Genomic DNA, 16,876 nt, shown 5'->3' with positions numbered 1-16,876 from the left:
TCCCTCCATTTCCTCAAATTTTTGCTCTCCAAGGTGAAGCAGCAAAACGGCATAACGCCAATATTTTTAGCGTTGATGAACAGTGCCGCGCCATATATATGGCGCGGCACTGTTCAATATGGCGCGGCACTGTTCATCCACAGCAAATCTAAAATGGGGAGGAAAATTACAATTTTGCCCTTGCTTTTTTTAATAATTCCAAACGTATCCTTTATTTGTTTTATATATAATTTTTTATTTTGTTAAATACTTATATTTAAAGTTTGTATTATTAAATATAAATTATACCATTTTAAAGATCTCATCGAGACGATCGAAACAAGACTAATATTGAATATATATTAATTAAAATTTTAAATACATCAAACATAACTAAAACATAATAAAAATTAAAATATATATTATTATTGTGGAATAAATTAAATTTTCAAAAATATTGTTAAATTTTATTTTTAATAATTAATGCTATAAAAAATTAATATTAATATAAATTATTATTTACATCACAAGTTATATTTTATATTAAACTAATTAAGTTAGAACAAAATTATATTAAACTAATTAAATTTGAATTAATAATTGAGAAATTAAATTATTTTAGTGTAGAAATTTGGTGTTTTGGTGTAAATGGATTAGAGATGAATAAAATTTGGTGTGAGAAGATGTTGAGGATATTTTTCTGATATGACATTTGGTGAAGAAATTTGATATTTTGGTGTTAAAGTGGGTTGGAGATGCTCTAATATCTACTCTAACTTAGTTGCATGGATACAATTGGCTGACTAGCTATGATATGTATTAACTAATACCTATACCTTAGTCGTAGGATACAATTTCAAATTGCTCCTAACTAGCATGTGAGAAATTGTGGAGATTAAACAATAGGTTGGACTTTTCTTTAACTAAAGAACAAAATGACTTAAATAATATATCTAGTTTGCATGCATGACTTTTTGTGATGAACCTAATCCTAAAATTCTAACTAATAATCTCAATTATTTAATAGTATTCAATTCCAAATTGCTCGTTTGTAAGCATGTGATTATTGTTTAGAATGCACGGCTATATATCATCTCCTTTGATTTCATAACTTTTCACACCATCGCAACCAAAAAAAAAAAAGTTTTTTTTTTTTGAAAGGAAGGTTTTTTTTTTTTTTTTTTTTTCTTTTTATAAATGCATATCAATTCGAACAATTTGTTGAAAAAATTGACTAGTTTGGGATTAATCTCCTGTAACTCTTGAATAAAATATTGTGCATTAGCCACCCAAAATAGAATGTATTGCCATTTTCAAATAAATATTTAATACATCTTTTTTTTTTTTGAGCAAGAAATAAACAATTCATTAAATCAAATGCGCGATACAAGAAGGCGGGTGGTCATCCCACACACCAAGGACAGATAACGAAACAGTCGCCCTCGCCAGCGCGTGAGCCACATGGTTCCCTGACTTACGGACATGGCGAACCTGAACGTTCCCAACGTCCCTAGCAATGGATTGACATTGCTTTACAACTAAACCAACATACGATAAATCTAGAAGTCCAGAATTGTAACTAATACAAAAAGCTTGACAATCTGTTTCGATGATGACTTCCCGGATGGATCTACTCTTGAGCCATGAGAGAGCTTCTTTCACCGCCATCGTCTCCGCCAAATAAGGAATTGGTGCACAAGAGAGTTTACCACTGCGGGCAGCGACAAATTGACCGGTGTGGGCACAGATAACTGCTCCGTATCCTACGTCCTCCCCCTTCAATGCCGCGTCGACGTTGCAACGTAAGATGGACCTCGGCTGTCGGTGCAGAATGTGGGTAGAGCATGAAGGCCGGGGACTCCTGTGTGAGTCTGAGTTCACATACGTGTCTGTCCAGAGCTTCACCAATTCATTAATATCCTTCAGCAGTTTCGAAAGTGGCCAAGCATTGCCATTCCAAACCATCTCATTCCTTGCAAGCCAAATAACCCAAAGGCCTGCAACTGCATTTAGAGCATAATTAGGCGTACTGCGTAGATTAGCCTCCATCATATCAACAAAAGAGACACCACCTTTAATTTGGACAGAATTCCAGACTTGAATGGCCACTGTGCAATCACAAAATAAATGCGAGATTGATTCCTGGTCGGCGATGCATAATGGACAACCTCCACCAATCCACACCCCTCGAACCTGAAGGTTTTCACGGACCGGTAGCAAATTCGAGACGCAGCGCCAAAGGAAATTTCTGATCTTTGGGGGAACAGGCAACGCCCACAACTTCTTCCATTCTCCAAATCTGCCATCATAGTTAGAATGGAGCAGCTGGCTAGTGCGAAGATGATATCCTTGCTTGACCGAATTGATTCCCCGCGAGTCCCCCCTCCAGCACCATGTATCCGTGTATGAAGGAGAAATAGGAGTGTTCATAATCCTCTGGATATCCTCCTCAATGAAAATATCACGCAGCAGCTCCTCATCCCATTTGCCATCCGCTGTCAGAAGATTACTTACAGTAGCGTCTTTTAGTTGTTCAATACGTGGTGTATGAATAGTGGGATCCCCTGAGTCTATCAGCCATGGCCAGCCCCATATTAGAGTGTCTCGCCCATCACCCACCCTCCGCGACACGCCTTGTCGCAACACATCCTGCCCGGCTAGGATGCTACGCCAAAGGAAGCTCGGGTTGTGCCCCAACTTGGCATCAAGAAAACAATTCGTAGGGAAATACCGAGCTTTGAGAAGTCTAGCCACCAGAGACTCGGGATTCATCAAGAGGCGCCATCCTTGCTTTGCCAATAGCGCCAGGTTAAAATCATGGAGGCGCTTGAAACCCATCCCACCACTGCATTTTGGGGTTGCCAACCTAGTCCAGCTCATCCAATGAATACCTCTGTTGCCCGACCCGCCACTGTTCCACCAAAAACGGTTCATTAGCTTTTCAATAGCGTCACAAACTCCTAATGGAAGAAGGAAAACAGACATGGCAAAAATGGGCATGGCTTGAGCTACGCTTTTTAAAAGAATCTCTTTGCCTGCTCTACTCAAAAAATTTTCCTGCCACATAGTAATCCTATCCCGAACCCGTTGCTCAATATATCGAAACACCTCAGATTTGTTTCGCCCAAGGAACGATGGGAGTCCCAAATAACGGCCAAAATCCTCTGTCTGCCGCACCCCAAACACACCTGCCACATGGGAACGCATATCCATCCCAGTATTTTTGCTAAATAAAATATTAGATTTGTCAAAATTGATGAGTTGGCCCGAGGCAGCACAATAGCGGTCTAAACATGATTTCACCACCTGAGCTTCACAATCTTTCGCCTTGAAGAACAGAAGGCTGTCATCTGCGAAAAAGAGGTGCGAGATCGAGGGAGCCCCTCTCGCAACTTTGATCCCATGGATATTGCCACCAGCTTCCTGTTGGTACAGAATAAGAGACAGACATTCGGCACAAACAATAAATAGATACGGCGAAATCGGATCCCCCTGTCTAATTCCTCTTGTTGGAGTCACTGCACCGGCAATTTCCCCATTGACCAGGATATTATATCTGACTGTACTCACACACAATAACACCAAGTCCACCCATTCCCGGGCGAATCCCAGTGCTGTTAACATACCTTGCAAGAAACCCCATTCCATACGGTCGTAAGCCTTGGCCATGTCCAGCTTCAAAGCCGCCCAACCGTCTTTACCCCCATTCTTTCTTCGCAAATAGTGCCCTACTTCCCCGGCCACAATAATATTGTCTGTAATTAATCTATTCGGGACAAAGGCACTTTGTGACGGTGAAATAATAACATCAAGAACAGCTTTTAACCGGTTTGCTACCACCTTAGCAATCACTTTGTACGCAACATTGCACAAAGCAATCGGTCTCAAATCAGAGACCGTTTCGGGGACTTTCTTCTTTGGAATCAAAACAATGTTTGCTTCATTCAGGCCAATTGGAAAGTCACAATTTGTGATGCAATCCCGCACAAAACGTGTGAGATCTTCCCCCACAATTGACCAGAAAGATTGGTAGAAAGCGGGAGTCATCCCGTCAGGTCCCGGAGATTTATCCGGTGACATGGAAAAGAGCGCTTGCTGCACTTCATTAGGCTCAATCGGCCGCAGAAGTTCAGCATTCATAGCCTCAGTAATACATGTCGGCACCCTATTCAAAAGGGCAATATCACATGATTGCGTTTGAAAAATAAATTCATAGTACCTCAAGATTTCATCATGCATGTTCTGTCCCTCTGCCCAGGAGCCCGTGATGTCTCGGACACGCCGTAGAGCATTGTTACGTTTCCTGGTCGTTGCTGTAGCGTGGAAAAATTTAGTGTTACGATCTCCGGCTTCCAGCCATAATTGCTTGGATCGTTGCCTCCAGTACAGCTCTTCCTGCGCATAAAGATTGCGGATTTCACATTCCACATCCCGTAGTCGTGTCAAATCTGCTTCCCGGTAACTGCCTCTCAGATTCTCAAGCAGTATGAGCAGTCCCCGTAAACGCCGCCCAAACCGTTGCGCATAATCCCCTCCCCATTTCCGTAACGCTTCTCCGCACCTTGCCACCTTCTGCTGGAAGGTATCCCCGCGTTGACGGCCCCAGTTTAATACATCTTTGATTTACAAAAAACTCCATAGTTACTACCTCCTAGCTGGGAAAAGACAATAAAGAGGTAAATCAGTCTAAGTTGTACATAGTTGACCGATTCAAACTAAGAAGGCCAATAAATAATTCTCACGGGACTCAAATTTTAAACAATTTCCGTAGTGTCCAGGGTTATACATGCATGAAAAATCACTATTAATATTTTCTAAACCCATTTCAAATGTTTTTTTATTACAAAGGAAGGGGATACCCATACAACCTATGCCTACAACAAGGCTTGAAACCTAGATCTCACACATAGGGGAGCAATCCAATACCAGTGGACCACAAGCCATTTGGTACCCCTTTCAAATGTTAATCACATATAAAGAAATTATGGAATTAACGCACACTTAAATGGTAATTCATCAACTACCATGTAATGTAATGACATCTCGATTATCATTCAAAATGAGTGGTCATAGATTCGTACCCCGGTGATGAGGTGTATTAGATTCTTTAAGTAGAAAATGTTTGAGAAATTATATAACAAATATTACCTTATAAAGAATCATGAATATTTTTTTAAAAAAAAAACTTAAATTCATGTCAAATATAACAACATATAGTTCTACATAGTATTTTATTTTATTTTATTTTTTAAAATTTTCGGAACAAAATTTTGGTCTTCAATCATACTAACTTTGAATTTTTTTTTTGTCAGATCAGGTGTCCTGAGCAGGCCTTAACTGTAGAAGACACCCTTAAGCTCGTACTATACTCAGACAGTTGTTATATCGTGGACCGCGGTGCATAATCGATTATGCACCGCGCATCAAAACGTCGCCGTTTCTTTAAGTAAAGAAACTGCGCGCTGTTAGTGTTAACGGAGTGACACTACAGTGTATCTAAACCGACACTGTCTCACGTATTATTTTTATATTGTCAAATGAAACTACATTTATATCAAAAATGATACTGTAGTTGTGGTGAAATGAAACTGCAGTATATATAAAATGAAACTGAATAACATTTCACATATTTGAGTGTATATTGTACAATGAAGCTGTAATTATATCGAAATAATCATGTAGTTGCGTTTTAATGAAACTATAGTGTATATATAATATAAAATTAAATAACGTTTTCACATATTTGAGTGTATAAATATTGAATGAAACTTTAGTTATATCGAAATAAAATTGTAGTTGTGTTGAACTGAAACTGCAGTGTATACAAAATGAAACTGAAGAACAGAGTTATTTTTTGCGGAACGGCGCAAAACGGATTCCGTTTCTTTTCATTAAATAAAACGACGTCGTTTTGATGCGCGGTGCATAATCAATTATGTACCGCAGTGCGCGATATAATTTGCCATACTCAGACTAATCCTCATTCGCACCGGGTCGACCCAATTAAGGGGCAAAGTGCTGGCTAGATTAGTAGTGCTTGCCAGATTAGTTTTTCCATACGAGAGGGGGTTCAAACTCCCGACCTCTCTTAAAGGTTGAGAGTGCACAGCCACTCACACCAACCAAGCGAGTTTAAAATTCAACATTAGTTTTGCAATGCTCCAATATCTCTCAATTTTCGCCATGTACAATACCCAAAAGAAATACCTTATGGAATTAAGACATACTAAAACTAAAGTCGAATGGAGCAACACATAATTCACATTGGCCCTGTTTGGTAAAAAATTGGCTTATTTATAGGTCAATTTTGACTTTTTTTTATCACTATTAATTGTTTGATTTAATTAAAATATCAATATAAGTGTTTGATTAATTAATTTTTTGCAACTTCAAAATGCTAAAATTCAAAAAGCTACTCTAAACAACTTTTCCAATTAGCTTTTTTAGAAAAGAAATTATACCAAACAACTATCAGCTAACAACTAATTTACCATACACTTTTCTACAACAGCTAATGTTATTAACTAGTTATTCCCTCTAATTAACACAATCAGCTAGCAGCCATTTACCAAACAGCGTCATGTTTTTGTTAAGTTACCTATGATAAAAACCAATGGAAAAAATTTTAATGTGCTTAAAAAGAGAACGTACATTTCAACAACATATTTCATCTTCTTTAAATATATTTATAGCCAAAAAATTTTAATGTGCTTAAAAAGAGAACATACATTTTTTTTGGTGTAAACCACAATATGGTCCTGGTCTTAAAGAGAACGTACATTTCAACAACATATTTCATCATCTTTAAATATATTTATAACCTCCCCCCCCCCCCCCCCCCCCCCCACCCCACACACATATGTGTGTGTGTATATATAAATAAATAAATAAATAAATATAATATATATATATATATATATATATATATATATATATATATACATATATATATATATATATATATATATATATATATATATATATATATAATAATAAAGTTTCTTATAAAGTTTTTGAAAATCTTTTTACAAACTTTATGGGTAAACTCAAAAAATTATTTTCTCATTTATTCATTATCCATTTTAAGTGTATCTATATGAGAAATTCATATCATTATATAGGAGAATTTGAATCCACCTTGATATAGTTCAAATCGGTAGTAAGTAAACCCACATAAAATAATTATTCAAAATAACCATTCATATATCAAATTTTATCAATTTTCTAACATTATAACTAATAAAATTATTTCTCTTAATTAATTTATTGATAATGAATTTTTTTTTTTTAATAAAGACATTGTAGGGACAATGTAGCGAACATAATCAATTGATAAATTTGAATGTAAAGAATTTTTATACTGGAGAAAAATAAAGACAATATAACTAATTAAATTATTTCTCTTATTTAATTTATTGATAATAAATTTTTTTTTTAATAAAGACATTGTAGACACATGCATAATTCTAAATTAAAGAAATGCATATGTATTATTTTTTGTTGTAGCTACTAAATTATTGGACATTATCCCAATTGTGCAATGCACGTAAAAAATAATAATTAATATCAATAAGAATTAAAAGAGTTGTAGCTGGTGGTGTTTTGTTTTATAATGATTTAGTACTAAAATAAAATAAAAAAGATATTAATTAAAGGACATTTTTTTTAGTATTGTAAGCAAACTTTTAAAATATTTTATAAATGGCATGAGTACAATTCTCACTAATAACATTTTGATCTCTTATTATAATAATAAAATTGCATGGTGTAGATTTACATGTATCCTTTGGGGAGAAAATGAAACTCCATTTATTTGCCTATAGAATATCTAGTTATAATTTCATTTTCTATGGTGGGTGATATTTTGCTATAACATTACCTAAATCATTAAGAATTATAAAATAGCACAACATTACCTAAATCATTAAAAATTACAAAATATCACCAATTAGTGCATCATATACATTTTAGAACGAAAGACATATTTTGTGGAACCCTTTCACGTCGTTATACATTGTGCATGCCAACTAATGGCCAAAAAAGTGTCACATTATATTTTTCTTTTTATTTTTACTCATTCACATATTAATTCTAATTTTATTGTATATTTAATAATTGCATAAATTTTTCATGATATATAATTTTCCAATTAACTCATGGAAAGATTATCAATCAATTCATAAGTAATAAAAAAATATGAATATATTTTATTTTTTAAATCTTATAAATAATGTCATATTAGGAGGCAAACGTTAGAGTAAGATTGGAATGGAAAATAGCATTTTTCAATAGAAAATATATCCAAATTAAATTATATTTAAATTTATAATAAATATTGAATTATTTAAAATTTTATTGTTCTATATATATTTTTTAAGTCAAGAAATGGGATGAGTGCACTCAATGATATTGATTTGTGGTTAGGGTTGAGGGGGTGGAGATTCCAATAAGGGTAGGTAAATAGATATTAGTTGGTAAAATTAATAATTACAATTGAATTAGAATTGGTTACTTAGATTTACGAAAAAGTTTATAATTGCTATTTGAAAATTCATTTTGAGATTTTTGGATAAAGTTTATATTTTGAGTTATGACCTTGTCAGTAAAGGATCATAATAAGATTAAACAAACCAACCTACGTTATCTATAATTAATTATTTCAAACAGAGAAGACTTATAAACAACGAACTCTCACAAATGAACTCTTGTGATTAGCGAGCCAATAAAGAAGGTATAAGTAGGCCAGGTGGGGCGTAGTATATAAAGAAGGTAACATGCATAGATAGAAGTGAGTCTCTAAGCACTACTGATATAGGTAAGGTGTTTACAATTAAAAATGGAGTAACTAATAATGCATTTGCAATTATTATAATATGCAAATAAAAATTAAATATAATAAATAATAAAGAAAAAATGGAGTAACTAATAATGCGTTTACAATTAAAATGTTTTTCTTTTGTTATTTATATTTTATTTTTAATTAAAATTTATGTATTAAAAAATTAAATGAAGATATGGGAATGCCGCATTACCAAAAATAATAATTAATTAGTTTAACTGCACTAATATAATTTCATTTCCTATGGTTGGTGATATTTTGCTATAACATTACCTAAATAATTACAAATTACAAAATAGCACAACATTGCCTAAATAATTAAAAATTACAAAATAGCACCAATTAGTGCATCATACATTTTAGAATGAAAGACACATTTTGTGGAGCCCTTTCACATCGTTATACATTGTGCATGCCAACTAATGGCCGGAAAAATGTCACACTATATTTTTCTTTTTATTTTTACTCATTCACATGTTAATTCTAATTTTATTGTATATTTAATGATTACATAAATTTTTCATGATATATAATTTTCCCATTAACTCATGGAAAGATTATCAATCAATAAAGATGCAGTTGTTATACCGCAAGGTGAATCTTGATCCTAAATTGTGTTTTTTAGTATTAGAATTGTGAACATCTATAATATAAATTGTGTTTTTAAGTTTTGAGAATCTATGAATACATGCAATAATGGTCATCACAAATTGTAAACATTTAGTATATAAATTGTATATTTTTGGACTCGGGTCCACAGAATAATTTGCCATAAGAATGGGAATAGGTCAGGACCCTATAAAGGGGCCTATGATCTGGCCTAATTAAGGCTTAGTTAGGCTTGACTTGTTTAGTAAAAAGGTCAGACTTGAGCTCATTTCAAAGCTTGTTAAATTAAACAAGTCATGTCTATATATACCAAGCCCGGCCTACAGGCTTGACCTATATATATATATATATATATATATATATATATATATATATATATATATATATATATATATATATATATATATATTCTATTGAAAATATATATAGGGAAGGGATCAGGTGGGGGTGGGGATGGTGCTTCCCGTGAGGTTGTGCGGGTGGACTCACATTAACCATTACACTGGCTCACTTTAAGTACACAACAGACGCACATTAAACGCACAAACAAAATACATTCAGAACACAAACTCACGCACCTTAAGCACAAAACTCACGCATCTTAAGCACAACCCTCACGCACCTTAAGCACAAAACTCATGCACCTTAAGCACAAAAATACACGCACCTTAAGTTTTAACAACAACTAACATTAAGTACACACTCACGCACATTAAGTACAAAACTCACGCACCTTAAGCACAAGACTCACGCACCTTAAGCACAAAACTTATGCACATTAAGCACAAAACTCATGCACTTTAAAGTTTCAAATACAACTCACATTAAGTACACACTCACGCACATTAAGCATACAACTCACGCACCTTAGGCACAAGACTCACGCACCTTAAGTACAAAACGCACGCACATTAAGCACTACACACTCACACACATTAAGCACAAACCTCACGCACCTTAAGCACAAGACTCACGTACATTAAGTACAAAACTCACTTCACATTAATCACCGGGACAACCGCACGGGAAGCATTCACCTGCACTGGAACTTTTATATATATATATATATATATATATATATATATATATATATATATATATATATATATATATATATATATATATATATATATATATATATATATATATATTTATTTATTTATTTATTTATTTATTTATTTATTTTTAATATTAAGTTAGTATATATATTCTATTTTATACCTAATATATTTTTATATTTACAATATAACCTCAAGTATATATAATTATCAAACGGTAAATCTCCACCTCCAAAATCCCATTCTAAATTTTAATTTAATTATAAAGATTGTTGCTAATTCTGCTATAAGTGTTCTTATTGTTTAATTGTTTATTAATTGTTGTTACTGTTATAATATTTAATGAAGTGTCGCGACTTAATTATGTGAGTTGATTGTTAACTAGCATGTTGAAGTCGTAACTTGTTTTATTTTATTTTATATTTTAATGCTATTATGTTTGCATTGTGGTTATATACTTATGTAGTTATGTATTAGGTATATTTCTTAAATTATTTAAAAATATTTATTACAATTTTTAAAAAGACTTAACATGTAATCTTTTAATAGGCTCAAAGAGGACTTACTTTGAAACCTTTATAATGGCCTACATATTAAACATGCTTTTAAAAAGGTTTCAGGCTAAGCTAGACCAATTGTAAGCTTAGGTTTAAGCCTAACAATCCTACATACGGGCTCAGGCCGAGATCCAGGCCTTAGATTTTCATAACAAGTTCATGCTTAATTTTTTAAAGCTTGGCTCGACTCGACATATTTTCATCCCTATCAATCAATTCATAAGTAATAAAAAAAAAATGAAGGTATTTCATTTTTTGGAATCTTATAAATAATTTCATATTAGGAGGTGAATGTTAGAATAAGATTGGAATGGGAAATAGCATTTTTCAATAGAAAATATATTCAAATTTATAATAAATTGAATTATTTAAAAATTTATTGTTTTACTGATTTTTTTAAAAAAGTCAAGAAATGTGATGAGTGACAATGATATTGATTTGTGGTTAGGCTGGAATTATCCTGTTTCCATTTGCAAAATGATGTGGCATTTTGCCACATCATTTTTACTTCTTTTTTTTGAACAAGATTTGTAAATTTGTGTTTTTTGTCAATTTGTAAACTGTTGCGGCAGCTTTTGTATTTTTTTTTACTTTATAATATTTTAATATCAGTAATATAAATTAATAATATTATTTTAATATATTGGGACCCAGTTTTAAAAGTTAATTGGATTTGCAAGAATGTGACGTGAATAGTGAATGATTTGTAAATTGGGTGATGTGAAAGTTTGACCCATTTTTAAAAGTGAGAAAGATTTGCAGTGATAATGTTAGCCTCAGGGGTGAGGGGGTGGAGATTCCAATAAGGGTAGCTAGCCAAGCTAGGTAAATAGATACTAGTTGGTAAAATTATTAATTATAACATGAATTAGAATTGGCTACTTAGATTTACAAAAAAGTTTATAATTTCTATTTGAAGATTTATTTTGGGATTTTTAGATAAAGCTCATATTGTGAGTTGTGACCTTGTCAATAAAGGATTAACTGGACAATAATGAGATAAATCAATCTATGTTATCCATACTTAACTATTTCAAACAGACAAGTTAGGCTACTAAACAACTCTTACAAAGAGTTAAGTTAAACTTGAACTCTTGTAATTAACAAGCCAACTATTTGACTAATTCAATTGGAGCTGCTCATTTTTAGTAGTGGTGACTTGTGAGGTATAAGTAGGTGGGGTGTAGCTAGTATATAAATAAGGCAACATGCATAGATAAAAGGGATGAGTCTCTAAGCAGTAAGCACTAGTGATCGATATAGGTAAGGGATAAAGTTATCTGGATAAAAATCATTAAAATGTTAAGAATATATTTATATTGTCATGTTAAATGATATAGCATTTTTGTCCCAATAACATGATCCAAGTAAGCAAGGGAGAGAGGTGAGTATAATAAAAATAGATATGTAGTATGTAGGGTTGGTTTGTATTAACGCATTATCTAAAATTCATCTTTGGAAAATAGATCAAAAGTACCTAAAATGTCTGCATATGCTATATTATCTTGTTGGGGTTTTTATACTTAAAAACATAATAAAATTAAGGACAAAAATCAACGATATTAAATAAACCGTTACCTTTAATTTGCTTATGCATCAATAACATAATCATGTCATAATATATGCTGACACAACAATTGTTACATCAGTATTTTTTGAAGGTCAACCAATGGGTTGTATTCATAGATAAACTGAAATAAAGTCAGGTGAGACATCGTCCCAGTACATCGCAGCAGAAAGCGTAAAAGCTGTAGTAGCTAAGGTATGGGCTAATAAGTTCTGCAATCTAGGAATAAAAATAACAGAGCAAGAATTAAACGCATACATATAAATTCTGCAACTATCTATGGCATAGCCAGTTTATGAACGAGATGGGTTGTCCGGTGCGGATAGGTAGCACTGTAACGTATGACAATCCGTATATAGCTGTATAGACTGTTCACCCCGGGCCTTTAGCCAAGAGAGAGCCTCTTTACATGCAAACGCTTCAGCCATAAGTGGGGAAAAACAACTTAGAATAGGCGTGCTGAAAGCCTCTATAAAACGATCGTTGGCATCGAGTAGGACCGCCCTGACCGTAGCCGAGTTTGTTCCCTGGTGATACCCGGCATCCACATAACACTTCTTCGGCCTTACTATATTTGGTTGGTGCGGCGGTGAACCATGCAAATGGTTGGCAGTGGCGTGAGGCAGCATGTGGTGTGGCGGAATTTGGTTCGTCGCATGGTGACTCGGCAGTGGCGGTGCTGTAATAGTGTGGCCGTGAGACTGCCGGGCAGTGGTTCGGCTGTGGGCACTCCGCCATGCATTCATGGTGGCAGTGGCCGCCGCAAGAACAGACTTTGGTCGCGGTAGACAGACATCCCACACAGCTCCATTCCGTGCTCTCCAAATATGATATAAATTTGCAGCTGCGTAAATAATTTCATTAGTGTCTAGAACATTCATGATTGCAATAAACCATTCATAGAAAATATTTGTTATAATATTCTTCCAAAAGGCTGAACCCCAACCCTAAGTATTTGTTACTCCGTATAATATTGGGGAGTGGTAGGTTGGATTGAGACCATATGGAGCTTGCATAGCCACACAATACTAATGAATGCATAGCATCCTCATTCATGATCCTACACATGGCACACATCAGATCAACTTCCACTCTCTTTATAAGCAAATTATTGGTAGTGGGTAGGATATCACTAATAGCTCTCCATAGGAAGGTTTTCCATTTGGATGGAATTTTTAATTTCCATAAAGTGGTCCAATTGCTAAATGCCCCATCATTATTATTCTCATAATTTCCAATAATGCATCTATAGCCATTCTTGACAGAGTAACAACCATTCAGATCCTTATACCAATACCACATATCATCATAATCTGGAGAGATCGGAATTTTTAGGATTTTAGGTATATCAACTGGCAGGAAAATATCAGTGAGAATATGTTGGTCCCATGAACCAGTATCCTGGTCAATCAACCCCTCAACCCTTGCTCCAGCTAACTGTGGTGGCATCTCAGTTTGAATCATAGGATTCTGTTCATCCTGTAGCCAAGGGTGTTCCCAGATTAAGATAGATTTTCCATTCCCAACTCGCCGTCTTACCCACTGCATATTAAGTTCTTAGCTGCCATAATACTGCGCCAGCAATAGCTGGGATTATTTCCTAGATATGCCTCAGAAAATGTATCCTTAGGATAGTATCTGGCCTTATAAATGTGCGACACCAACGAATCAGTGTTAGTAAGCAATCTCCATGCCTGCTTACCTAGCATTGCCAAATTGAAAGCACTCAGATCCTTGAACCCCAGGCCCCCATGTTTTTTCGAGATGCATAACCTATCCCAAGCCTTCCAGTGAATTCCCCGATCAGTTCCTGATCCCCACCAATAGCGGTTCATTACCCTTTCAATGGCTGTGCAGACAGATGTAGGTAGTAAAAAAACACTCATTGAAAAGGTAGGCATGACTTGAGCTACACCTTTCAATAAAATTTCCTTCCAGCTTGAGATAACAACTTCTTGTTCCATGAACCAATTCTCTGAATTAATTCACTAATTGAATTAGGATTAATTACTCAATTAATCCGTTAATTGAATTTGGATTTTGGGGTGTCACATTCTCCGTCCAAGTAGCTGCAGAAGATGGCCACTAGTTTTTTTTTTTTTTTTTTTTTTTTTTTTTTTGTAATTTTTTTAAAATCAATTTTACATGTTATTACCATGTGTTTAACTTCAAATTGAACTAATTGCACAAATTTAAGAACTTAGGCAAATTATTGTGTGGACCATGGTCCACACATTGTTGTGTGGACCATAACAAAAAGTACATTTTTAATATACTAAATGTACATTATTTGTGTACTGAATAATGTACACTCAATACACAAATAATGTGCATCCCCTGAATACAATGTACATTTTTAATATACTAAAAGTATATTATTTTTGTACTGAATGTACACTATTTTACAGTATACAAAATATGGTCCACACAGCCTGTGTGGACCATAGTCCACACAATAATGATTGAAGAAGTTATGAACTTAATTGCATACAAGTAAAGAGATGAATGAGCTTAATTGTAGCTTTTGTTAATTTATGGGGCTAATTATACTTTGACTTATAGTTGAAGGAATAGTTATGCTCTGCAACCGTGTGCACCATGCAAAACGAAGTCGTTTTGACTAAAAATGCGCGTCTCATTTTAAAAAAAAAAATTCAGGTTCGATTCCCCTCAACAGCATTATGTTGTTCATTCATTGTGGATTTTTAGTTCATTCATTGTGGATATTTAGTTCATTCATTCTGGATTTTGTGTTATTCATTCACGGTGGATATATAGTTATGAATTTGTGGATATATAATTCAAATTATGCACAAAAAAGTGCTATTGTCGGGAATCGAACTTGATTTTTTTTTTAAGTGGGACCCGCATTTTTAGTCAAAACGACGTCGTTTTTGCACGATGCACACGGTTGCACAACATAATTTGCGTAGTTGAAGGACTTATTTGACCGTTATCCCAAAAAAGTATAAGACATGGGCCCTGTTTGGTAAAAAGTTGGCCTATATGCCAATTTTGACTTATTTGACCACTATTAATTGTTTGATTTAGTTAAAATATCAATATAAATGTTTGGTTAATTAGCTTTTTACAACTCCAAAAGGCTAAAATTGAAAAAGCTAACCCAAGCAACTTTTTCAATTAGCTTTTTGAGAAAAGAAATTATACCAAACAGCTAACAACTAACAGCTAATTTACCAAACACTTTTCTACAATCAGCTAATGTTATCAACTATTTATTGCATCTAATTAACACAATCAGCTAACAATTAACAGCTATCTGCTAACAGCCATTTTACCAAACAGGGCCATGATCTTTTTTAACAGTTTAGTTTGTTTATTTATTTATTTATTTATTTATTTTTTTACCTCTGAAAATACATCATTTTTGTTTTATAATAAAAACAAAAGTATATTTGATATTCTAGATATCATTTACACAATTACACCCTGGCATTTTATGTGTACTATTTACTATTTAATGATCAAATTAATCATTCTTTGTTAATAATTAATTTATGTTCCTTATAATTTTAAAATTGACTTTTTAAAATCAATAATTATTTAATTTAGTTGTTATAATAATAATAATAATAATAATAATAATAATAATAATAATAATAATAATAATAATAATAATAATAAGTCTCAATCAAGATTATATCTTTGATTTATATACCTCTTTTTGTATGCTAATAAATGTATACATTTTTACTTTAAATCAAATTAGGCGCGTGAATAATACATAGTCACATAGATTATATCATTAAAAATAAGTCTTGTACTCTTGTGTGAAATCGACTCAATAAATGGCTTGGAATGCTCAACTTTTAGTTAAACATATACTTCATTTATCTCATTTTACTTGTCATGTTTATTATTTATTGGTCAACTCAACTCATTCTTCTTTGATTATTTTATTTAATATTTTAATTTTTTTTGTGTGTTTAATAAGAGTAATACTTTTATTATAGTTTCTAAATATATAAATTTTATACACAAATAATAAACTCATTATTATGAAAAATTAAATTAAAAATAATTTCGGTAAAACTTCATAAGCAAACTAGACGCATAAAATTAAAGTGAGGAAATAATACATTTCTATGAACCAATAAAAAAAGTATTACATTTTTAACTATAAATGATATTACACATCTCACTTAGCCGGTCACGCACAAGTCCTACTCCATCATCTTTTATTCTAAAACTAATATAAAATCACATGTATACATTAAAATTTAATTTAGTGGTTTTGGATAAGCAT

At 33.1% G+C, this 16,876-nt stretch overlaps 1 protein-coding gene across 1 annotated transcript; it reads right to left on the bottom strand.

The window, feature by feature from the left end:
• Positions 1-1,347: 1,347 nt before the first annotated feature.
• On the bottom strand, positions 1,348-14,444 carry LOC109159432. Its single transcript, XM_019307544.1, has 4 exons — positions 14,220-14,444; positions 13,639-14,088; positions 13,384-13,453; positions 1,348-4,595 (listed from the first exon to the last, which is right to left on the bottom strand). The coding sequence occupies exons 1-4, from the start codon at positions 14,442-14,444 to the stop codon at positions 1,348-1,350; spliced, it is 3,993 nt and encodes a 1,330-aa protein (XP_019163089.1).
• Between the last annotated feature and the right edge of the window lie 2,432 nt (positions 14,445-16,876).

The sequence above is a fragment of the Ipomoea nil genome, unplaced genomic scaffold, assembly GCF_001879475.1.
Source record: "Ipomoea nil cultivar Tokyo-kokei standard unplaced genomic scaffold, Asagao_1.1 scaffold2827, whole genome shotgun sequence".
NCBI lineage: Eukaryota > Viridiplantae > Streptophyta > Magnoliopsida > Solanales > Convolvulaceae > Ipomoea > Ipomoea nil.
This window is presented reverse-complemented; position numbering and strand designations above follow the sequence as displayed.